Source organism: Pteropus medius, unplaced genomic scaffold (genome assembly GCF_902729225.1).
Source record: "Pteropus medius unplaced genomic scaffold, Ma_sr-lr_union100, whole genome shotgun sequence".
NCBI classification, from domain to species: Eukaryota; Metazoa; Chordata; class Mammalia; order Chiroptera; family Pteropodidae; genus Pteropus; species Pteropus medius.
The window spans coordinates 4,266,967-4,284,654 of record NW_024350924.1 but is presented as its reverse complement, the minus strand read 5'-3'; the positions used below and the strand labels follow the sequence as shown (position 1 = coordinate 4,284,654).

General features: G+C 52.2%; 1 protein-coding gene across 3 annotated transcripts in view; it reads left to right on the top strand.

Moving 5' to 3' along the window:
• Positions 1–17,688, top strand: part of KCND3 (potassium voltage-gated channel subfamily D member 3) — a 202,996-nt gene that overhangs the window by 164 nt on the left and 185,144 nt on the right. For 2 of the 3 annotated variants that reach the window (XM_039841194.1, XM_039841192.1), the window contains exon 2: positions 6,578–7,755. In XM_039841194.1, the coding sequence (XP_039697128.1) occupies positions 6,650–7,755 (1,106 nt within the window). In that variant the 5' untranslated portion in view covers positions 6,578–6,649. Of the gene's footprint in view, positions 1–4,913; positions 5,512–6,577; positions 7,756–17,688 lie in introns of those variants that run through there. The other variant, XM_039841193.1, reaches the window with a different exon arrangement.

The window sequence follows — 17,688 nt, the reverse complement described above, 5'->3', positions numbered from 1 at the left end:
CCGAGCCTTCTGGAGCCAGGAAGTGTGAGGAGCGCTGCTCCCACGCCTGTTGCTCCAGCTGCCCACGCGGCACCCTCCCACTCCCGCACTCGGGTGGGTGGGCGCTGGGGCGCCGGAAGGATTGGGGGTGGGGCCGGCGCCGCGGGGGAGCAGGCAGCCGGCCCCGGGGGCGTAGGTCCTCTCGGGCTGGGAAGCCACCTCCGGGCAGCAAGGCGATGTGAGGTTGGGGGGTGGGAGTGTGATCCTCTGCCCTCTTTCCATTGGCCTGCCTTCTCTCGGGGGTGCCAGAGGCAGCGCCCCGGGATCCGGCGGCAGGTGGCGACGGCTTTCTCGGTCCCCCGCTCTTTGCGAAGAGAGGAGAGAAATGGCTGAGGTCGGAAGCAGGGAGCAGTTTGGGGCGCTTTGCAAAGTTCTCCAGCCCGGTGAGCCTGTGGTGTGCCTACCAGAGGCTGGGGGCCCACACATCTGGTCCTGCCCAATGCTGCTGCCACCCTGCGAGCTCTGGAAAATGTCTCCAGGGACAACAGGGGGCTAACGCGGCCGGGGGTGGGGTGGGGTGGGGGGTTCGAAAGACTCACTTTGAGAGGTGTTTACACTGGGGATGGGACGCGGAAGCGACTGGGCAGAGAAGTTACCTGGAATCAACCAAATTCCTGCACTAGCTTCGTGTTGACATTTGAGAGTCCACAATGTCCTGCTTTTATCCCGGGCAGCGGTGACCTGTCAGCAACAGGCTGAGGTTCAGGACCTGGAATCTCACGGCAGAGAAGACTCCGTTGTATTTCTTGAGAGAGGGTGTTTGAACTTTCTTGTGGTCTTAGGCACAAAGCGGTATGTTTATAAGATCTGGCAAGGGTGCGTGTTGGTATTTTCCATGAATATACATGACGATTAAATTTACACCTTACTTACGTTAGCTCAAGGGAACCTGGGCGTTTAAGGTCTGTAGAAGGGGTTCCTGGGCGTGCATGAATTCAAAGCAAAGCCTGTGTACCTTTCTTTTCCCATGTGGACACTTTGGCACACAGTCAGGAATTCATGTGTTTATTTATTTTTTGTCACTACTCGAATGCAACAGAATGCAAGTACACAGGGACCCCAGAGGAAAAAAGGTTAGTGGCTTGTTGCCTTTTGCTGTTGAGACTGGAGGAAAAGAGAGTTCAGTAAAGTACCCTGGCCAGCCTAGGAGTGGCACTGTGGGAGAAGAGGATCTGTGTGTGTGTCCCAGGCCTGTACCCCAAGGACCCTCAGCTTGGCACCCCGTCAGTTTCCTGCATGCCTACTCAAACCCTGTGGGCACAGGAGAAAGGCCCCTGGATTGTCAGGACCCTCCCCTCCCCCAGAATGTCCCCATTCTGAGCTGAGCGATGTGATGTACAATTGTGGAAAGTAAAAGTCCCAGAGATGCTGCACCCCCAGCGCTCTGCGAGGTCATTGAAGGGCAGACCTTGGTGATGTGACATTTTCGCTGCCTTGAGCCTGTGCCCTCAGGGTAGGCGTCAATCCCCGGGATAGGCTGTCTGGTCACTTAGCCCACATTGGGCCCTCTCCCTCCCAAACTGGAGCTGTTTAACAGGGCTGATTTTTTACAGCAGGGGAAAATGTGTTTCCTTATTCCAGGATTTTTTTGCCTTTGTCATTTCAGAGCTCACCTGTTTTAAATGTCTCTTCCCCAACCTCAACCCCCCACCCCCATCTTTCCCACTGTCGAACTCTTCTGCCAAAAACAAAAATAGCTTCAGATTTTTCATTTGTAAGGCGTCCACGTCCTAGTAAAACCTTGGCATTTGAGGCATGTGCAGTGCCATTGGCTGGAAATGGGGCCGCACTGTTGTGCCTGTTGCAGGAATTCATACCCAGGTCGGCTCCAGGAGGTGTCGGTGCCCGTCACGGCGCCGCGGTGAGAGCCACAGACAAGCCTTACTCGAGCTGGGTCAGGCCTGCAGGCTTGTGTGGAGGGTATGGGGTATGGCTGAGGTGGCCTTGGGCATGGCATCTGGTGGGACACTTTTCATCCCCTTCCAAACCCAGACACCCCCCTCCCAACACACAGAAAGTAGCAGAAATTGCTCCTCTTTTTGATTCCTTTCACCAGGGGAATAGGCCTTAAGCCTCTGGAGATGGCATGGCTCTTGCCTGCCCTTCTTTGGGAAGATTGCCCTGGATTGATGCATGGGATAAAGGTTTGGCTTTGGCACCAAAAGCTTTTATGATAGATGGAGAGGGGCTGTTTTTCCTTCCCCAGCTCTGTTATTCATCTGAAAGTAGAGATTGGCCTGGGATGGAAAGGGTAAGGTGGTAGGCTCAGACTGGTAGGGGAGGCATCAGGCATCGAGGCTTGGGAGTTGGGGGGCGCAGCACTGGGCAAAGGGAAGGGGAAGGGCGTAGTCCTCTCAGGGGACAGAGCTGCACGTCTGGCCCATGTAGGGTGCTGCAGGGTACCTCCTGGCTCAGATGTCCTTTATTCTTTGCCTCTCGAACCTCCTCAAGGTCCTGCCTCTCCGAGCTCCATTCTGGGGTAAAGCTGGGATGTTAGAGGTCTGAGGTCCGGGACCCAAGATCTGGGAGCCTAACCCCCTTTACTCTCTGGGGTTCAGTGGGTGGACCCAGTCTTCTATTGCCTTGAGTTGCGAGTGATGCAGGTTGTGTGCCCTGCTCTGGGCATCAGCCTCATCAAGAATTCTCAGAACTGCCTTTGCTGAGAAGAGGCTCCAGCTAACTCCGTCCCCACAGCAACAAACCCAGATGCTCTATTTCCTGCTTTGCATGGGTGACGGTCATGAAGAGGTCTCAGCGAGCAACAGCCTGGATGTCCTGGATCCAGTAGAATCGAGGATTATTGGAGCCCAAAGTCTCCTCGTCATGTTCTTTCCCAATTCTCTAATTTTACAGGTGGGGATTCTCAGGCCCAGAGGGTGCCGGTACCTTGCTTTCGCAAGTTCAGGAGAGAGCTGAAACTGGAACGCAGGGCCTCCTGACCTCGTGCCCTGGGCTGCCCCGGACGGGGTGAGGGGAGTCTCTGCACCCCTGCCCTTTTCTCTGGGGGACACCAGGATCTGGCTAGACCTAGGTCAGGAAAGCCATTTAGCCGTGAGCTGATCAATGGTCTATTGGAAAATCGTCAACTCCTGTATCCATGGAATTTAGCCACTTCGAAGTAGACTTTCTGGGTCTCGGTCTCCTTACCTGCAACTTGCGGGCAGAAGTGTCGACATCGTCGTTTTTTGTGGGATGCACTAAATGTTTCCTGTCAAAGTGTCTATGACAGGGCCCCAAGCATTGTCAGTTTTCAGTCGATGTTAACAAACTGAATTGAAATGATCTGTGAGCCATGTTTAAATTGAGCACTTACTCCCTAAACTTCCCTTGCTCCTTAGAAAACCTAGTTAAGTGTGTGCTGATGGACTAAAATTCTCTTGGTAAACCACGGGAAGTATAGGGAGCGATAAGGGCACATTTCTCGGAGAAAGCTATGAAACGCTCCAGGACGTGTTCCCAGAGCTGCTGTGGGCGGCGTGTGGATTACCCACCGCCGCGGACGGCGGGGCCTCCGCTCTGCCCTCAGTTCCCGTAATCAGGAGCTCATCAGGGCTGTGCTGTTTGTCTCTTCTCTCAGCGATGACATTTACTGGGAATGTCATTGTCATTCTTCTTTTCTTCTGTGGCATTTGAATCAAACTCCCTTTATGAGGGAGCAGAGGTACTTGTGAATATTCTTCTTGGCATACTGATGGGGAAACTGAGGCGGAGATCTGCTCTTTGAGAAAACCTGACTGTGGGCGCAGTGTCAGAGGCACTGACATTGGATTCTTTTGATCCAGATCTGTCTTTAGAGTTTACTGTCTGTTTGGAGAGAGAATGCCCACCCTTGAAAACCTCTGAAATAGATGAGCGAGGCCTGGAGTACAATTGATGTAAAGTCAGGGTTTGCGGTTTGAGCATGACTGGTGCAGTGCACTCTGCTATCTCCTCGGTTGTCATGTAAAAATTGAGGTGTCGTGGCCTTTAACCTTAAGGAGCTTAGTGCGAAGTGAGCAAAGCAGGGCAGTGGCCCGGCTGTACCCCTGAACTCCACATCGAGACTGCCTGGGTTTAAATCTTTCTACCTACTTGTTACATCCTTTAGCCAGTGAATACAACTCCTCATGCTTCGTCTTCCTCATCTGCAAAATGGGGACGACAGTGGTGTCTGCCGCCTTGGGTTGTATGCGGGGTCAGTTGAGATGGGCCAGACAAGCATGTGACACTGTGCCTGGCACACAGTCAGCCCTCGGTAAACACGTTCTCCTTACAGGAAGTGCTTGAGAAGCGGTGTGGCGCGCGGCTACAGTGTGGGCCCAGACTGGGGTCCCTGTTCTGCCCCTTTCTAGCTGGCAGACTTCAGTTGAACTTCAGACTCTTCTTCCTAGGGTTGCTGTGAGGAGAGATGATCCATAGAAGACAGTGCAGTGCCTGGCATAGAGTAACCTCTCAGTTATTGTTAGACATGATGATTAACAAAGCATGTAGAAAGTGTCTGTAATCCAGGCCAGAGGGTGATGGGTGCTAGAGAGGAGGGGCAAACACAGTGGGGAGGAGAGGGGGCATCACAGCGAGGGTGAGGAATAGGTAGGGTTCTACGAGGAGGGCTGAGGGAGGAGGACTGCCAACAGAAGGAACAGCGCCCAGACACAGACCCCCCACGAGGTATGTGTGGGGGCCGGTCTGTGGTCTTGTTGCTGGAAGCTAGGACGGGTGCGTGAGACGTGGGGCTGGAATGCTCAGCCAGGATCCGATTGGGCCAAAGAGTTTGGACTTGACTTTGTAGGCTGTAATTTTGTAAAGCACCATCGGAACCTTGCTTTAGAGAGATGACTCGGAGCAGAATGGATCTCCGGGGAACAGGAGGAAACACAGCGATGAGGGGAGGGGGCAGTGGGATGAGAGACAAGCAGGCCAGTGGGAAGGTGGCCTGAGGGAACTTGGGCCTTAATGAAGGCAGTGAGCGCCTTTGTCTCATTATTTGGCATCTCTTTGGGTGCAACAGTGAAGAAGGTGGGCAAGGAGACAGGCCTGGGGTCGGGAGTGCCGAGAGCAAAAGGTGAAGAGCAGCTTTTTGCAAGGAGGGAGATCCCGGTTAAACCTGTCCAGTTCCAGAGGCATCCAGGTGGGAAAGCCCAGTGGCGGCTCAGGAGTGAGGGGAGGTAGAGATCTAAAAATCCTAGAAGAGCCGGGCAGCAGGAGAAGGAAGCAGGTTGACAGGGAGAGAGGAAGCTCAAATCCATGACGAGACTCATCTCTTTAAACACAGAATCAAAATAACTGAATTCTAGAGGGTCCAAATAATTCTAAGTCAGAATTAGTCCTGTATGATCAGTTTAGGATTAGTGAACGCAAGTGTGTCAATCCCTAACAACTTCCCGTTGCTGTTACGTGTGTTTCTGTGTCACCACATGTCTTCCCACAGATGGTGTACATTTGGGGATTGCAGAGTCATCTCACTATCGTCTTTAAAAAGCCAGATCTGGGAAGGTAAATCTGTTCCCCAAAGCCAAATATAATTCTCCACGCCATTGTTCCCTCCATCCATGTAGGTGACAGGGAAGTGTGTACACAGTGTGGTTCGGAGAGCAGTGGGTGAGGGGACAAGGTGGCCCAGCTCTAGAGGAACCTCTGAGGACAGTGGGGCCAGGTGACAGAGGCTGGCTTGGGAAAGAGTATTGTTACATAACTCAAGGGAGCTCAGGATGGTGGGCAGATGGAGATGGGAGGCGAGGGATCTGGAGATGGCAGTAAGTGTGGCTCAGCTTCCTCTGGGAGGGAGAGGTACAATGCATGGAAGGCAGGTGAACCAAGAATCCAAGAGTCCCTTTTTCAAGGTGGGGAAGGGACCCCACCTAGCCTCATAGCCTCTCCTGTGGCTTTCTATCATGGTCGTGATTGGCTACTGGGTTGCTAGGTGTCCCAGAGAGCGGCACTCCACCAGGGACAGCCTTCTCCATGGGACTTGGGGACAGAGCTCCACCAAGCCCTGGGCCCTACTACAGTCACCTGCCATCTCAGAGAATTTTCCAGCCTCCTCACCAGTGAGGAGCAGAAAGAACGTGTTTACCCCATCTCCTTCATCCACACCCCATTCCTGATTACCCTGGTGGGTGAAGAGCGAAATAAAAATTAGCATGTTTATCCCACTTTGAAATTCGTTTAATGAGAACTCATTTACCCTTTCCCGATTTAAATTCGTAATAACGCCATAACCTTTCAGAGCTGATTATTTCCCATGTCTTCCCAGATCTTCCTGCTAGAGGCTTCCCCTCCACATGCTCCCGAGCCCTCCTGGAACTTGACAATTTGTCAGGCAGTCAACAACATCTGGCTATCCCACACAGCTGCCTGCCCCCTGCTAGGTGCCCTCCCTCCGAGGGGAGGACAGAAAGGAACCAAGTCCTCTCTCTTGGGTGGTGATTTCAGTTCAATAAATTTGCCTTCAAGACTTTTGCTGTTTCCCTCACCAAGGACCCTTCCCTGTGTCCCATTTCCCACCTGGGAGACTATCGCGGACTCACCCGGTTCTCTGCTCTCTCCTCCTGTCTCCCAGGGGTCGCTGAACTAACTCCAAGCTGGTGCGCACGGTGTCTGCACAGTGGCCGGCCCAAGAGCTGGAGTCACCATGGCAGCGGGAGTGGCAGCCTGGCTGCCTTTTGCGCGGGCTGCGGCCATCGGGTGGATGCCGGTGGCCAACTGCCCCATGCCGCTGGCCCCGGCCGACAAGAACAAGCGGCAGGATGAGCTGATCGTGCTCAACGTGAGCGGGCGGAGGTTCCAGACCTGGCGGACCACGCTGGAGCGCTACCCGGACACGCTGCTGGGCAGCACGGAGAAGGAGTTCTTCTTCAACGAGGACACCAAGGAGTACTTCTTTGACCGGGACCCGGAGGTGTTCCGCTGCGTGCTCAACTTCTACCGCACGGGGAAGCTGCACTACCCGCGCTACGAGTGCATCTCGGCCTACGACGACGAGCTGGCCTTCTACGGCATCCTCCCCGAGATCATCGGAGACTGCTGCTACGAGGAGTACAAGGACCGCAAGAGGGAGAACGCCGAGCGCCTCATGGACGACAACGACTCGGAGAACAACCAGGAGTCCATGCCCTCGCTCAGTTTCCGCCAGACCATGTGGCGGGCCTTCGAGAACCCGCACACCAGCACGCTGGCCTTGGTCTTCTACTACGTGACTGGCTTCTTCATCGCCGTCTCGGTCATCACCAACGTGGTGGAGACGGTGCCGTGCGGCACGGTGCCCGGGAGCAAGGAGCTGCCGTGCGGCGAGCGCTACTCGGTGGCCTTCTTCTGCCTGGACACCGCCTGCGTCATGATCTTCACCGTGGAGTACCTGCTCCGGCTCTTCGCGGCGCCCAGCCGCTACCGCTTCATCCGCAGCGTCATGAGCATCATCGACGTGGTGGCCATCATGCCCTATTACATCGGCCTGGTCATGACCAACAACGAGGACGTGTCGGGCGCCTTCGTCACGCTCCGCGTCTTCCGCGTCTTCCGGATCTTCAAGTTCTCGCGACACTCGCAGGGCCTGCGGATCCTGGGCTACACGCTGAAGAGCTGCGCCTCCGAGCTCGGCTTCCTCCTCTTCTCCCTCACCATGGCCATCATCATCTTTGCCACTGTGATGTTTTACGCCGAGAAGGGCTCCTCCGCCAGCAAGTTCACGAGCATCCCCGCCTCCTTTTGGTACACCATCGTCACCATGACCACTCTGGGGTAAGTGGGCGCTGGCGGCGGGATCGGGGCGCGGGTGGGCGGCACCGCGAAGCTCTAGACCGCATCCGGGTTGGCCAGAAGAGGGCGGCGTGCCTTCTCCAAGTCGTGGGAGCAGCGGGAGTGAGTCGCCCCACGAGGGGCAGGCGCCTGAGTGATTCGTTTGGGGGCAGCGGCTTGCTTCGAATGGAGCTTTCATTTGGGAACGGGCATGTATTTCATAAAACGTGGAAAATTAAGTCGCCATTTCTTTCGGCCACGCGTTCTGTACACGTGTGCGTATGTGTGTGTCTGCGTGGGGAGGGGGTTGGTGATGACTGCGTGTTTTATGCGTCTGTGCCTATGAGGCCTGCGGGAGGCAGAGGAGCGGGGAGCAGCAAGGCTGCGGGAAGTTTGGTGAGCGCGGTAGGGAGGTACAGATTTCCACTCACAGAAGACTGAGAGCACTTTTTGGATCCTTCCAGCATTTCTTCTTCGTTATGTATTTGCAGGCTGTTTTTTTCTCTTTTGCCTTACTTTTCCTTTCTGCTGCCACAGATGCTCTGTTCAGTAGCCCTGAGCAGACTTTCTCTAAGTGACTCGGCACTTGGGTTTTCTGAAAAGTGTGGAACTCAATTTTTTTTTTTTTTTTTACTTTCTCAGCCTGACTTTGTGATAGAATGACCCGGCCTACCTGGGCAATTGCAAGTTGGTCTGAATGAATCATGTGGTCAGACACAGAGCAGCAATATTGTCAAAGGGAGGGAGAGGCACTCAGCGAGGTCACGGGTGACCGTGTCTCTTCCATCTCTCAGAGGTCCCCTCTCCAGGCGAGGTCGCAGAAATGTATTTATGGTGCTGGGATGTGAAGCTTTCCATCAGAGGAAAGGGGATCAGGAAGGAGAGTGCAGTCTTCCCCCTAATGGGATTAGAGCCGGTGAAGGCAGCTTTATGGAGACGTGCATTTCTTAAGGTTTCTGCTTCGGCCATTGCAAGTCATTGAAGCTAATGCAAACCCCCTTCACAATTCATATGCCGGGTCTATATTTGCTCAGGCCAGGAAGCGTTATATTGCTGATGGAGAATTCATGAAGCTTTTTATTTGGTCTTTGACAGTTTGGTTGGCGGTGTCCTGGCGATTCGATTTTTTCCTGGCTGAAACCCTATGGCACTGGTGTCAGTTTTTCCATAGTGCTGTGTGAGCTTATTGGGAATGACTGAGCAGGTGACGGGACCTTTTAAAAGGATTACATTTGTCATTCTGCCACATAGGAGGGAGTAGCTAGAGGTGGCATTGACCAATTGTGAAGGCCACATGTGATGGGGGCATTCCTTTTACCTCTAGCGTGTCAGACAGAGGTCATCATGCCCCTTCCTCCAACACATACGCACACGCACATACACAAACACACTTCTTCGCGTAGGTGCTCCCACCCAAAATGGCTAAGAATATCTGGTCATTTGACCTTGTCTCTCTTGACTCAGGTGGAGATGTGGGCTTTTGAGCAGAGCAGGATATTAGGGATAAAATGGGCTGGAGAGCTGGCCACCATGTCAGGAAAAGGAGGCCCGTTTACCCCTTGTAGGCCGACTCTGGCCCTCCCTTCGCTTTCCTGCAGGGGACCTCGCCCATGGCCAGGACCGCCCTGGCCACGCTTCTGATGTGGCTCTGACTGTCCAGCATCCTCAAGTAAGCCTCGATGGGACTTAAGACACCAGAGTTATGCCTCAGACTGCCATGAGGAGAAAGCAGGGCAGATGGATGGGTGTCATAGTTAAAACAGGACTGTTTCAGAGGACATCAGTGACAACTCCAGTGGCCACCTGCCCATTACTTTTTATTATTCGTGTAGCCGCATATGTGTGTCTACTATATGTCAGCAGCGTGCTGAGCAGTTTGCATGTATTATCTCTTTAAGTCTTCACAACAGCGCTACAAGGTGGGAAAAATTCTGTACAACTTTGAAGATGCAAAAAGTGAGGCTCAGAGAGGTTAAGAAAATTTCTGTAGTCACCACTGTCTCTATCCAGTGTCCCTTCTCTCTCCCCTCACCACCCCACTCGTTCCCATACTGTCAGGGCCCATAGGTGGGGATCAGACCTTCGGAGTTACTATTTTATTATGACCTCAGGGTGTCATAGTCTATTCTAGTCATATTGCTATTCGAGAATGCATCGGTGCAGTGAGTACTTCACGCCGGGCACTGTTCTAGGAGTACAGGGTTTTTATCAATAAAACATTTCCTTCTGGCAAGTTTCAATACTGCCTTCAAATGAATGGTCGCTTGGCTGTACATAGCAGGTGATTGGCAAAATGCTTTTCAATGGATAGGTCAATGCGAATTGGGGGGTGCCTTTTCCATTTGCTTGGTCCGATACTGTTCTCAGTCCCTTCCGGACCTACCTGTCCTCTCTTTAGAGTGGACCCAAGATTCGTCCTCTGCCCCAGCCCTGGCTCCCTGGAAGAGAAGAGGGCGGCCTTCTCTGGTGTTCGGTCCATCCAGTGAGTTGCTCTGTGGCATCGTGGGGATCTTCATGCCCTTATCGGAGGCCTTACCAACTTGACCCCAGAAACCTCTCCCTGGGCTGTTTTCTGTCCTGAACACATTCACTGGCTACTTTGTAGGCTTGATAACCATTCCACAAAGCCTGTCTTTTTCTTACTCTTCACTGGCATTTGAGCCTCGAGTGGCTGTGGAATACTAAGGGCCAACATTCTGCCACGTTCCACATTCTGTCTGGTTGCTTCCAACGGCTCCCAGCACACTTAGTTCTTCCTGCCCCCAGACCCTCTTCACACTAATCCTTCCCCGACCTCCCGTTTCCAGTCTTTAGCTCCTTCGCAGCGCAGGGCCGACCGACAGTCCAAGGGCTGCATGCCCAGTGAAGGTGTTTACTCTCCCTGGCTCTGGTAGCATCTCTGCCTGCTTTCCCAGGACTTGCTGGTGAGTCACTCAGGTGTCCTCCAGGGAGGGATCTCGGGAGCCAATTATTCCTATTTATTTAATATCTCGAAATACCTAAAACACACAGGACAATAACAGTCCAACTGCCACCAAGGCTTGAGGGTGGCTTTTCTTTGCAGCCTCCTATGCTGGTGGGGAAGATGCCTGTGCCCGGCCCACATTTCCCTTATACCCCCTTGATAGTTGAGTTCCCAAATGCCCCATTAAAGGATTAATTTCTGTGCTCATAATTGATGCTATAAATAAAATAAATCCTCAATTATCTCAGTTAACAGAGAGAAGGGATAACATAGAACTCCCAGTATTAAATAAGACTAACATCTTATTTTGGGAATTTAGTTTGAGATGTATTATATGTCATAGGCTTTTTCAAAGCAGATTTTCCTTCTTAGCTTTGACTATGCTTGTTACTGCAATTGGCCTGGCACTGTAGCCAGTCAGTAGGTGAAGCTCAGTGTCGGGGCGTGGGGAAGAGGAGAGCATGTGGGAGGACAGGCTTGTGAGCGAGCGTCCACAGGGCTACTAAGGGCCAGCTCTAGCCCCGGATGGCACGAGACCCTCTTGGATATTTGGGGAGCAAGGGAGCATTGGGCTTGGGAAGGACACAGGGCAGTGTTGCTCCTGGTCAGATGGCCCACTGCTGCCTGGTTGGCTTGGTTATGTAATTGACACCAGCAGCCTATCTATCTGTCACCCCATGCCCTGAGATGAGAGAGCTTTGACAGTGTCCCAAAATCACTTTAACGAAAATGGAATCAATTTTTACTGCTTCCAGGCACGAAGCAGCCTCCAGGTGATTTGCATTTCCCTTTAAAACATAATCCTGGATGGGGCCTGCCTGGGGTTTCGGGAGACAGGGAGCAGAGCCCAGGAGATCGATGCAGGCACAGCTCAGAATGGGGTACTTCACCAGGCTCCCCAGTGCCAGAAGTGGAGCCAATCTGAAATCTGTTTTGTTAACCCTTCCATTCCCAAAATTCTGGCTGCACCGTCATCCACTACCTTTGGGACCCATCAGCCCTCCTCCTGGCTCCCAGGGCACTGGCCACTAGTGCCCACCTGGATGGCGGCGGATCCCTGCCCAGGGGCATCTGATCTGAGTGCATTTACTGGAATGAATGACCTTAAGGTCTTTTCTTGGTTTGACATTTCTTAAGTTCACTGGTGCTGAAATTTTTAAAGGAGGGTACAGACCCACATCCCAACAAGGAATCATTCATTCACTTGACATTTGAATGCCTGCTGTGCTCCAGGCAACACTGTAGGCTCTGAGAACACATAGGCCCTATGATCAGCCCAGTAAGGTACAGACAAAACGAATTGGATGACTCCAGTTTTGAACCAAAACAAGAATGGCGGGAAGAGCAGTAGACAAGGGGTGAGGGAGGAGGCCCTATCTCATGCTCTCGCTGCCGCTCCGGGAACGGCCCCTCCTTCTGCTCTGTGTCTGGCTACTCCTGCCACCCTTCAAAGCTCAGCTCTGCACCGTCTCCCCTCCAGGAGAGAGGCCCTCCCCGCCCTCCAGGAGCTAGTCGCCCTCCGCTTGCAGCCCTTGCGTACCTCTGTCTTGCCAGTGGCCACATTTTATTAATCGCACGTCTCTTTCTCCCAGGAGGTGAGCTCCTCGAGGGCAGATCTCTTTCCAAAGATCACTGCATGGCCCGCGCCTAGCACGGGGCCTGGTGTGTAGTTGACCTCAATAAATAGCTCTTCAACCAAACAGGTTTGTACCCCGGCTTATCCATCTTCCGCTTTCTCATTTGCTGACTGTCTCCCAGCCATTGTAAGAACCGATGAAAGAGCTATCCAAACGCTGGCTACACAGGGTACGCGTGGGCAGGGCCGACCGAGATGGGGAGGCCAAGCAGGGTGTTCTCTAGTTCCGATGTCAGCCTTAGCAGGGTTGGGCCTTTCTTGCAAGGGAAGTTTAAACCCTCGTCCCTCATTATTTTTGGCAACTTGGCCATGTTCCCCACTGTAGACTTGGGGGCCAGGGAGAAACAAAAGGGAATCCAGGAAGTTTCCCTTCATTCAATTATTTATTCAACAAATATTTATCGAGTCGCTGCTGGGCACTGGGAATACAGCAGCAAAGAAAACAGATAGTCTCCAATGTTGCGGAGCTTACAGTCTAGTGGAGGAGGCCAGACGGTAAATTGACAAACAATTAAATACATTCTATGAGGCGGCAGTTCACGCCACAGAGAAAAATAAAGCACGATGTGATAAATGGCAGCTCTGAGCGTGGGAGGGCGGTGGAGCAAAGGCGAGTTGCTATTTTATATCAGGTCGAGATGGGCCTCTCAGATAAGGAAGGTGATATTTGAGCAGAAACCTGAGGGAATGTGGGTAGCTCGGGGAACAGCCAATGCCAAGGCCATCGGGCAGGAGGGGCCTTGGCGTGCTATTCTTGGAATAGCCAGAAGGTTCTGATGGTGGAGCCACAAGAGCAGAGGGGCAGCTAGTGCGAGTAGAGGGCAGCAGCTCATGCAGGGACCTCGTGATCACAGCCAGGACTTTGCCCTTGACCTTTTAGTAATTCGCTTGGAATGGGAAGCCACCAGAGGTTTTTGAGTAGATCTGACTTAGGCTTTACGAGGATCACTCCGGGCGCTGGGCAGTAAATACAGTGCAGGGAGAAGCTACCACAATAATCTAGGCAAGAGACGATGGTGGCTGGGACTGAGGGTGGTGGCAGTGGCAATGGAGGAGCCGAGAGATTTTGCATATATTCGAAGGCAGAGGTGACAGGAAGCATGCACTGGTTCCGCTCCCACCGTGCCAGCTGAAAGCATCACCAGCTCCCATAGCAAGGGACTGGCCCAGAAGATGCAGTCCAGTCCTAAAGGCCTCTCCACTCCTGGGAGAAGCATTTCACGAGACGAGGCCTCAAGGCCCTGCAGGGTGGCTCTGAGGCCCAGGGCAGCGAGACCCTAGTGCAGTCGCACAGGCCCGAATGCCAGGTTGGAGCACGCACGTCTGCGAGCAGGGCTGGGCTGGCTGCGGCAGGGGCATCTGTGCCTGGATCGAGGTTTCTTTCAACCCAGCCAGCATTTGTTGAGCACCTGAGAGGGCTGGGCCCGGTGCTCCCCACCGTAGGAGACAGTCCCAGTTTAGAAACTGAAACAGAGAGGCCACTCGCAAAGTCGGTGGCTGTAGGAGCCGCTTAAGCAGAGGAGCTGTCGGGGGCCTCAGGGCTGCAGAGGAGGGAGAGAGGTATTCGCACAGGTAGCATGCGAGCCCTTTGGGTGCTTCACATCGTGTCAGCTTGGTCTCCGATCCAGCAAGTCACATCGCTGCAGTTTCTGCCGAGGATTCCCGGGCTCGTGCCCCTTTCACAGCTCTCTTCTAGAATCTTCAAAATTCATCTCCATCTCTCTCTCTCCCTGTGTGTTTGGTTTGTTTGGGTTTCCTTCTTTAAACACACCCATAAACACAAACATGATTCTTCCTGAGGAGCAGCAATTATTCTGCCTGAAAATAGTATAAATAAAAAGCAGCCGGGCCCTCCCTCTCCTCAGCGTTTTTGTTTCTCTTGCCCAGGAGGGAGCTCCTGTCTCAGGTCACGCGAGGCTCTTGGCCATGCGCCCCCGTGGTGGGAGCTCCTCCGGGGCAGGGATGGGGCAGGGACTTTTAGCTGTGAGGCTCTCCCCATCCCCGTCCTCAGGCAGGTGACCCCAAACACGACCTCCCGCTTCCAGGAAGCTGACACGCTACTCGCGTCTTAAGTGTTCATCCTCCGGCGGTCTCCACGTCTGCTCTCCTCTTCTGGGAAGGGGGAGCCAGGCCCCCAGCATGTCTTTCGGAAGGCGTGTGCAGTAGTGACCACAGACTGACTTCTAATGGGACTCGGTTGTGCTACGGAGGAAGAGGTCACCACCACGCCTTTGAGCACCCAAAGTTCTCGGCCGAAAGGCTCCGACAGCCTGGCCTCCAGGTGGGGTCCAGAACAGATAGGCCTCTTCTCCTCAGCCCCCACCTGCTTCCGCCCAGCTCAATGCAAACGATGGGCGGGTGGGAAGGTGGCGGCCTGCAGGGGAGGGGAGATAACTCAGCCTCTGCTGACCGTGACTGGATGGGGGAGATTGCATCTAGCTCATGTTATCATATTCTGGTGTCAGGACTTGAATGAGTGTCATTAAACGGAATCAGAAAAATCGTTTTAATATAAGTGCCACCTCACACACAAGCTAGTTGATGGAAAGATGGATGAGGCTGGGGACGCCTCCTTTGTAATGTGATGCTGTAAAATCCCATCACCTTCATTATTTCCCACAGAGCCAACGCATCATAATACCCATGAGCGGCAGAACAGCTTGAATTTAATATACAGAAAGTCCAATCAAACAATAAATGGATGGAACTATATAAAGAAACCATTTTCTGGGAGGCTGGCTCCATTCTCTGGGATTCAGCTCCCTGACACATGAAATGTGCATCAATTTCCCCCAACTAATGCAGCTGCCGAATCACCACATGTGATATTTGTTTGCTTCAGAAGGGGAAGAGGGGAATTTTCCCCCTACATTATCTGGCTATCAATGCAAAATTGCAAATCTCATTTTCTTGGCTTTGCATCCAGTGGTTCCTGGTGGCACAGCAAGGCATCATCTTGATGCCAAGACTGGAAACACAGCCCCGCTCCATCCCAGAAGCTTACTCAGTCCCAGCGGTACTTTGTCGTTGTCATCTTTAAATAAAAACCAATTCTGGACACCAGAGTGGGCTGTTGGGGGCTGAGACGTCTCCATCCCTTGCAGTCCTCTGAGAGAAACTGGCCAAACCCTGGGCTGTGCTGACACAGCCCAAGCGCCTGCGATGTTCTGATTGTCCAGGCTTGCCTTTGGGGTCATGTAGAGCAGACGTTTCATTAAGGACTGGATTCCTCCCCGCAGCACAGTCCTCCATCTCCCCTTCCACTCCTCCGACCCAGCCAGCCGTTGAGAGACTGTATTCTTAAGTAACAACCTGATCATCCAAACAGAATTAAAAAGGCAAATCTGCTCCTTAAAAATTATCCAATACATGTCAAGGACGGAGGGAGATAATCTCATTATGTTTCCGGTGTGGGATTCTCTCCACCACTATTTTCCTAGTGGCATGGGTAACTGAGAGTTAACCATAATTACAGGCTTATAGCTGCTGAGAAGTATCATTAGTTTATTTTTACTTCTTCGTGGTCACACATACTTAAGCAGGAACAAAAAAAAAAAAACACAAAAAACTAGGAGAATTAAACGAAACGATATCAGAACCATGGACAGCATAAATCTTGATTCAATTCCACAAAGATTATTGGACACCTAGTATTTGTTGGGGATCTAGAAATAAATTCGACCTCAGTCTGTCCCTAGGTTTACAATATAGCAGGAGGTTTGAATATGTTTATGAGCATACAAGAGAGAATGGGGTATGTGCTGAAATAATCAGGAAGTGTTTGGCACAGAATAAATGCCTAGTAAATATTTGCTGATGAATGAATGATTGGCTTCACGGAAAAGGTGACATTTCAGCTAAACCAACAACAGTGGGTAGGATTTTCATATGTGGAAACGGGAAATGTAAGTACATTGCAAAAGGGCATGGTGCTTGGAGAGCTTAACAGATATGCTGGGTTGCTAGTGTTTAAGGTATATGCTGATAATGGCTAAAGATAAGCAGCATCGAAAGGTTTTCTAGAGGCAGAGAGGGCCTAGAATATTAGTCTAAGGAATTTATTTGGTAGGCATCAGGGAGCCACTCAAGGAGTTGTAGTGACGCGTTGATTAGGAAGATTTGGCAGCTGTCTCCTGGATGAATGTTAGAAGGAAGACCTCGGACACGGTGTGGTCAGACATAAGACCGATGCAGGGAAGAAGTAAAGAAAGTGGGACCTAGGACAGTCACCGTGGAAAAGAAGAGAAAGGACTAGAGTGGAAAGACATCCAGGAGAAGAAGAGTAACCCTGGAATCGCAAGACTGGCCGATTAGAGATATGGAGTTAGCAGACATTCGAGGACAAACAGCTTGGTGGGAGGTTGGGGAGAAGGTAGAGACAATGAACTTGGCTTTGCACCTGCAGCGTTTGCAGTTTACCCTGCTGTCCTTGAGGTGGCCGGCAGGCAGGTGGAAAGGTGGAAAGGAGCTTTGCAGGGAGAAGGGGGCTAACGAGGTAGTTTTCAAAATTATCAGCTGAAGCAGGAAAAAGAGCTGAGACTGCCAAGGACAACACCAAGGGAAGGAAGAGAGGGGGCTGTGGGGGACACTCTCCGCTCCCCTTTAGGAAAGTCGGTGCCACCTGAGAGCAGCTTTGCTGACGTTTCCGCCTCTCTGCAGCCTCCCTTCTTGGCCTGTGGAAGTTCCTTCCCTTTCATATGGTGTTTTTGCTGGAGCTAAAAGGTCATATTGGTTTTTTCTAGTAAAACAAGGTTTCCTTTTTAGTTTCCTACAATGATAATTGAATAAACAGCACTGACCCAGGAAAGCAAAATTTGTTTATAGGCTTTGCTAAAAATAAAAAATAAAAAAAATAACAGGATCCTTACCTTGCATGTGGATAGGAGATGGGGTCTAAATGGTCACAGACCAACAACCGTCCGTGACTGGCCAAGGGGGACGCTGACTCAGAATGGTGCAGCCTTTGTGGGTGGCACTGTCCTGGTCTTTACAGTGCCAGACTCCTGGGCAGAGCCTTCATAGATTTCAGATACTGCTGTATGTCTTAAATCTCAACCCTCCTTCTCCAGAGAGAGATGTCAGGCACAACCCCTGGCATCACCTCCGGCCTGCTCCCTCTCCGAGATGCCACCTTGGGTTCTCGATAAGCAATAGGGAAAGCGATGGTTCAGCAAGTCGGCAAACGTGCATTGAGCTGTCCCTGTGAGCAAGACATGGCCCTAGCTGATATGCGTCTCACTAGAAGGAGAGAAAGGGGATGAGGACTCAGTCCTGTGAGGTGGGCGCTAGGTTCCCATTCTACACGTGACAAGACTGAGACACTGAGTTCAGGTAA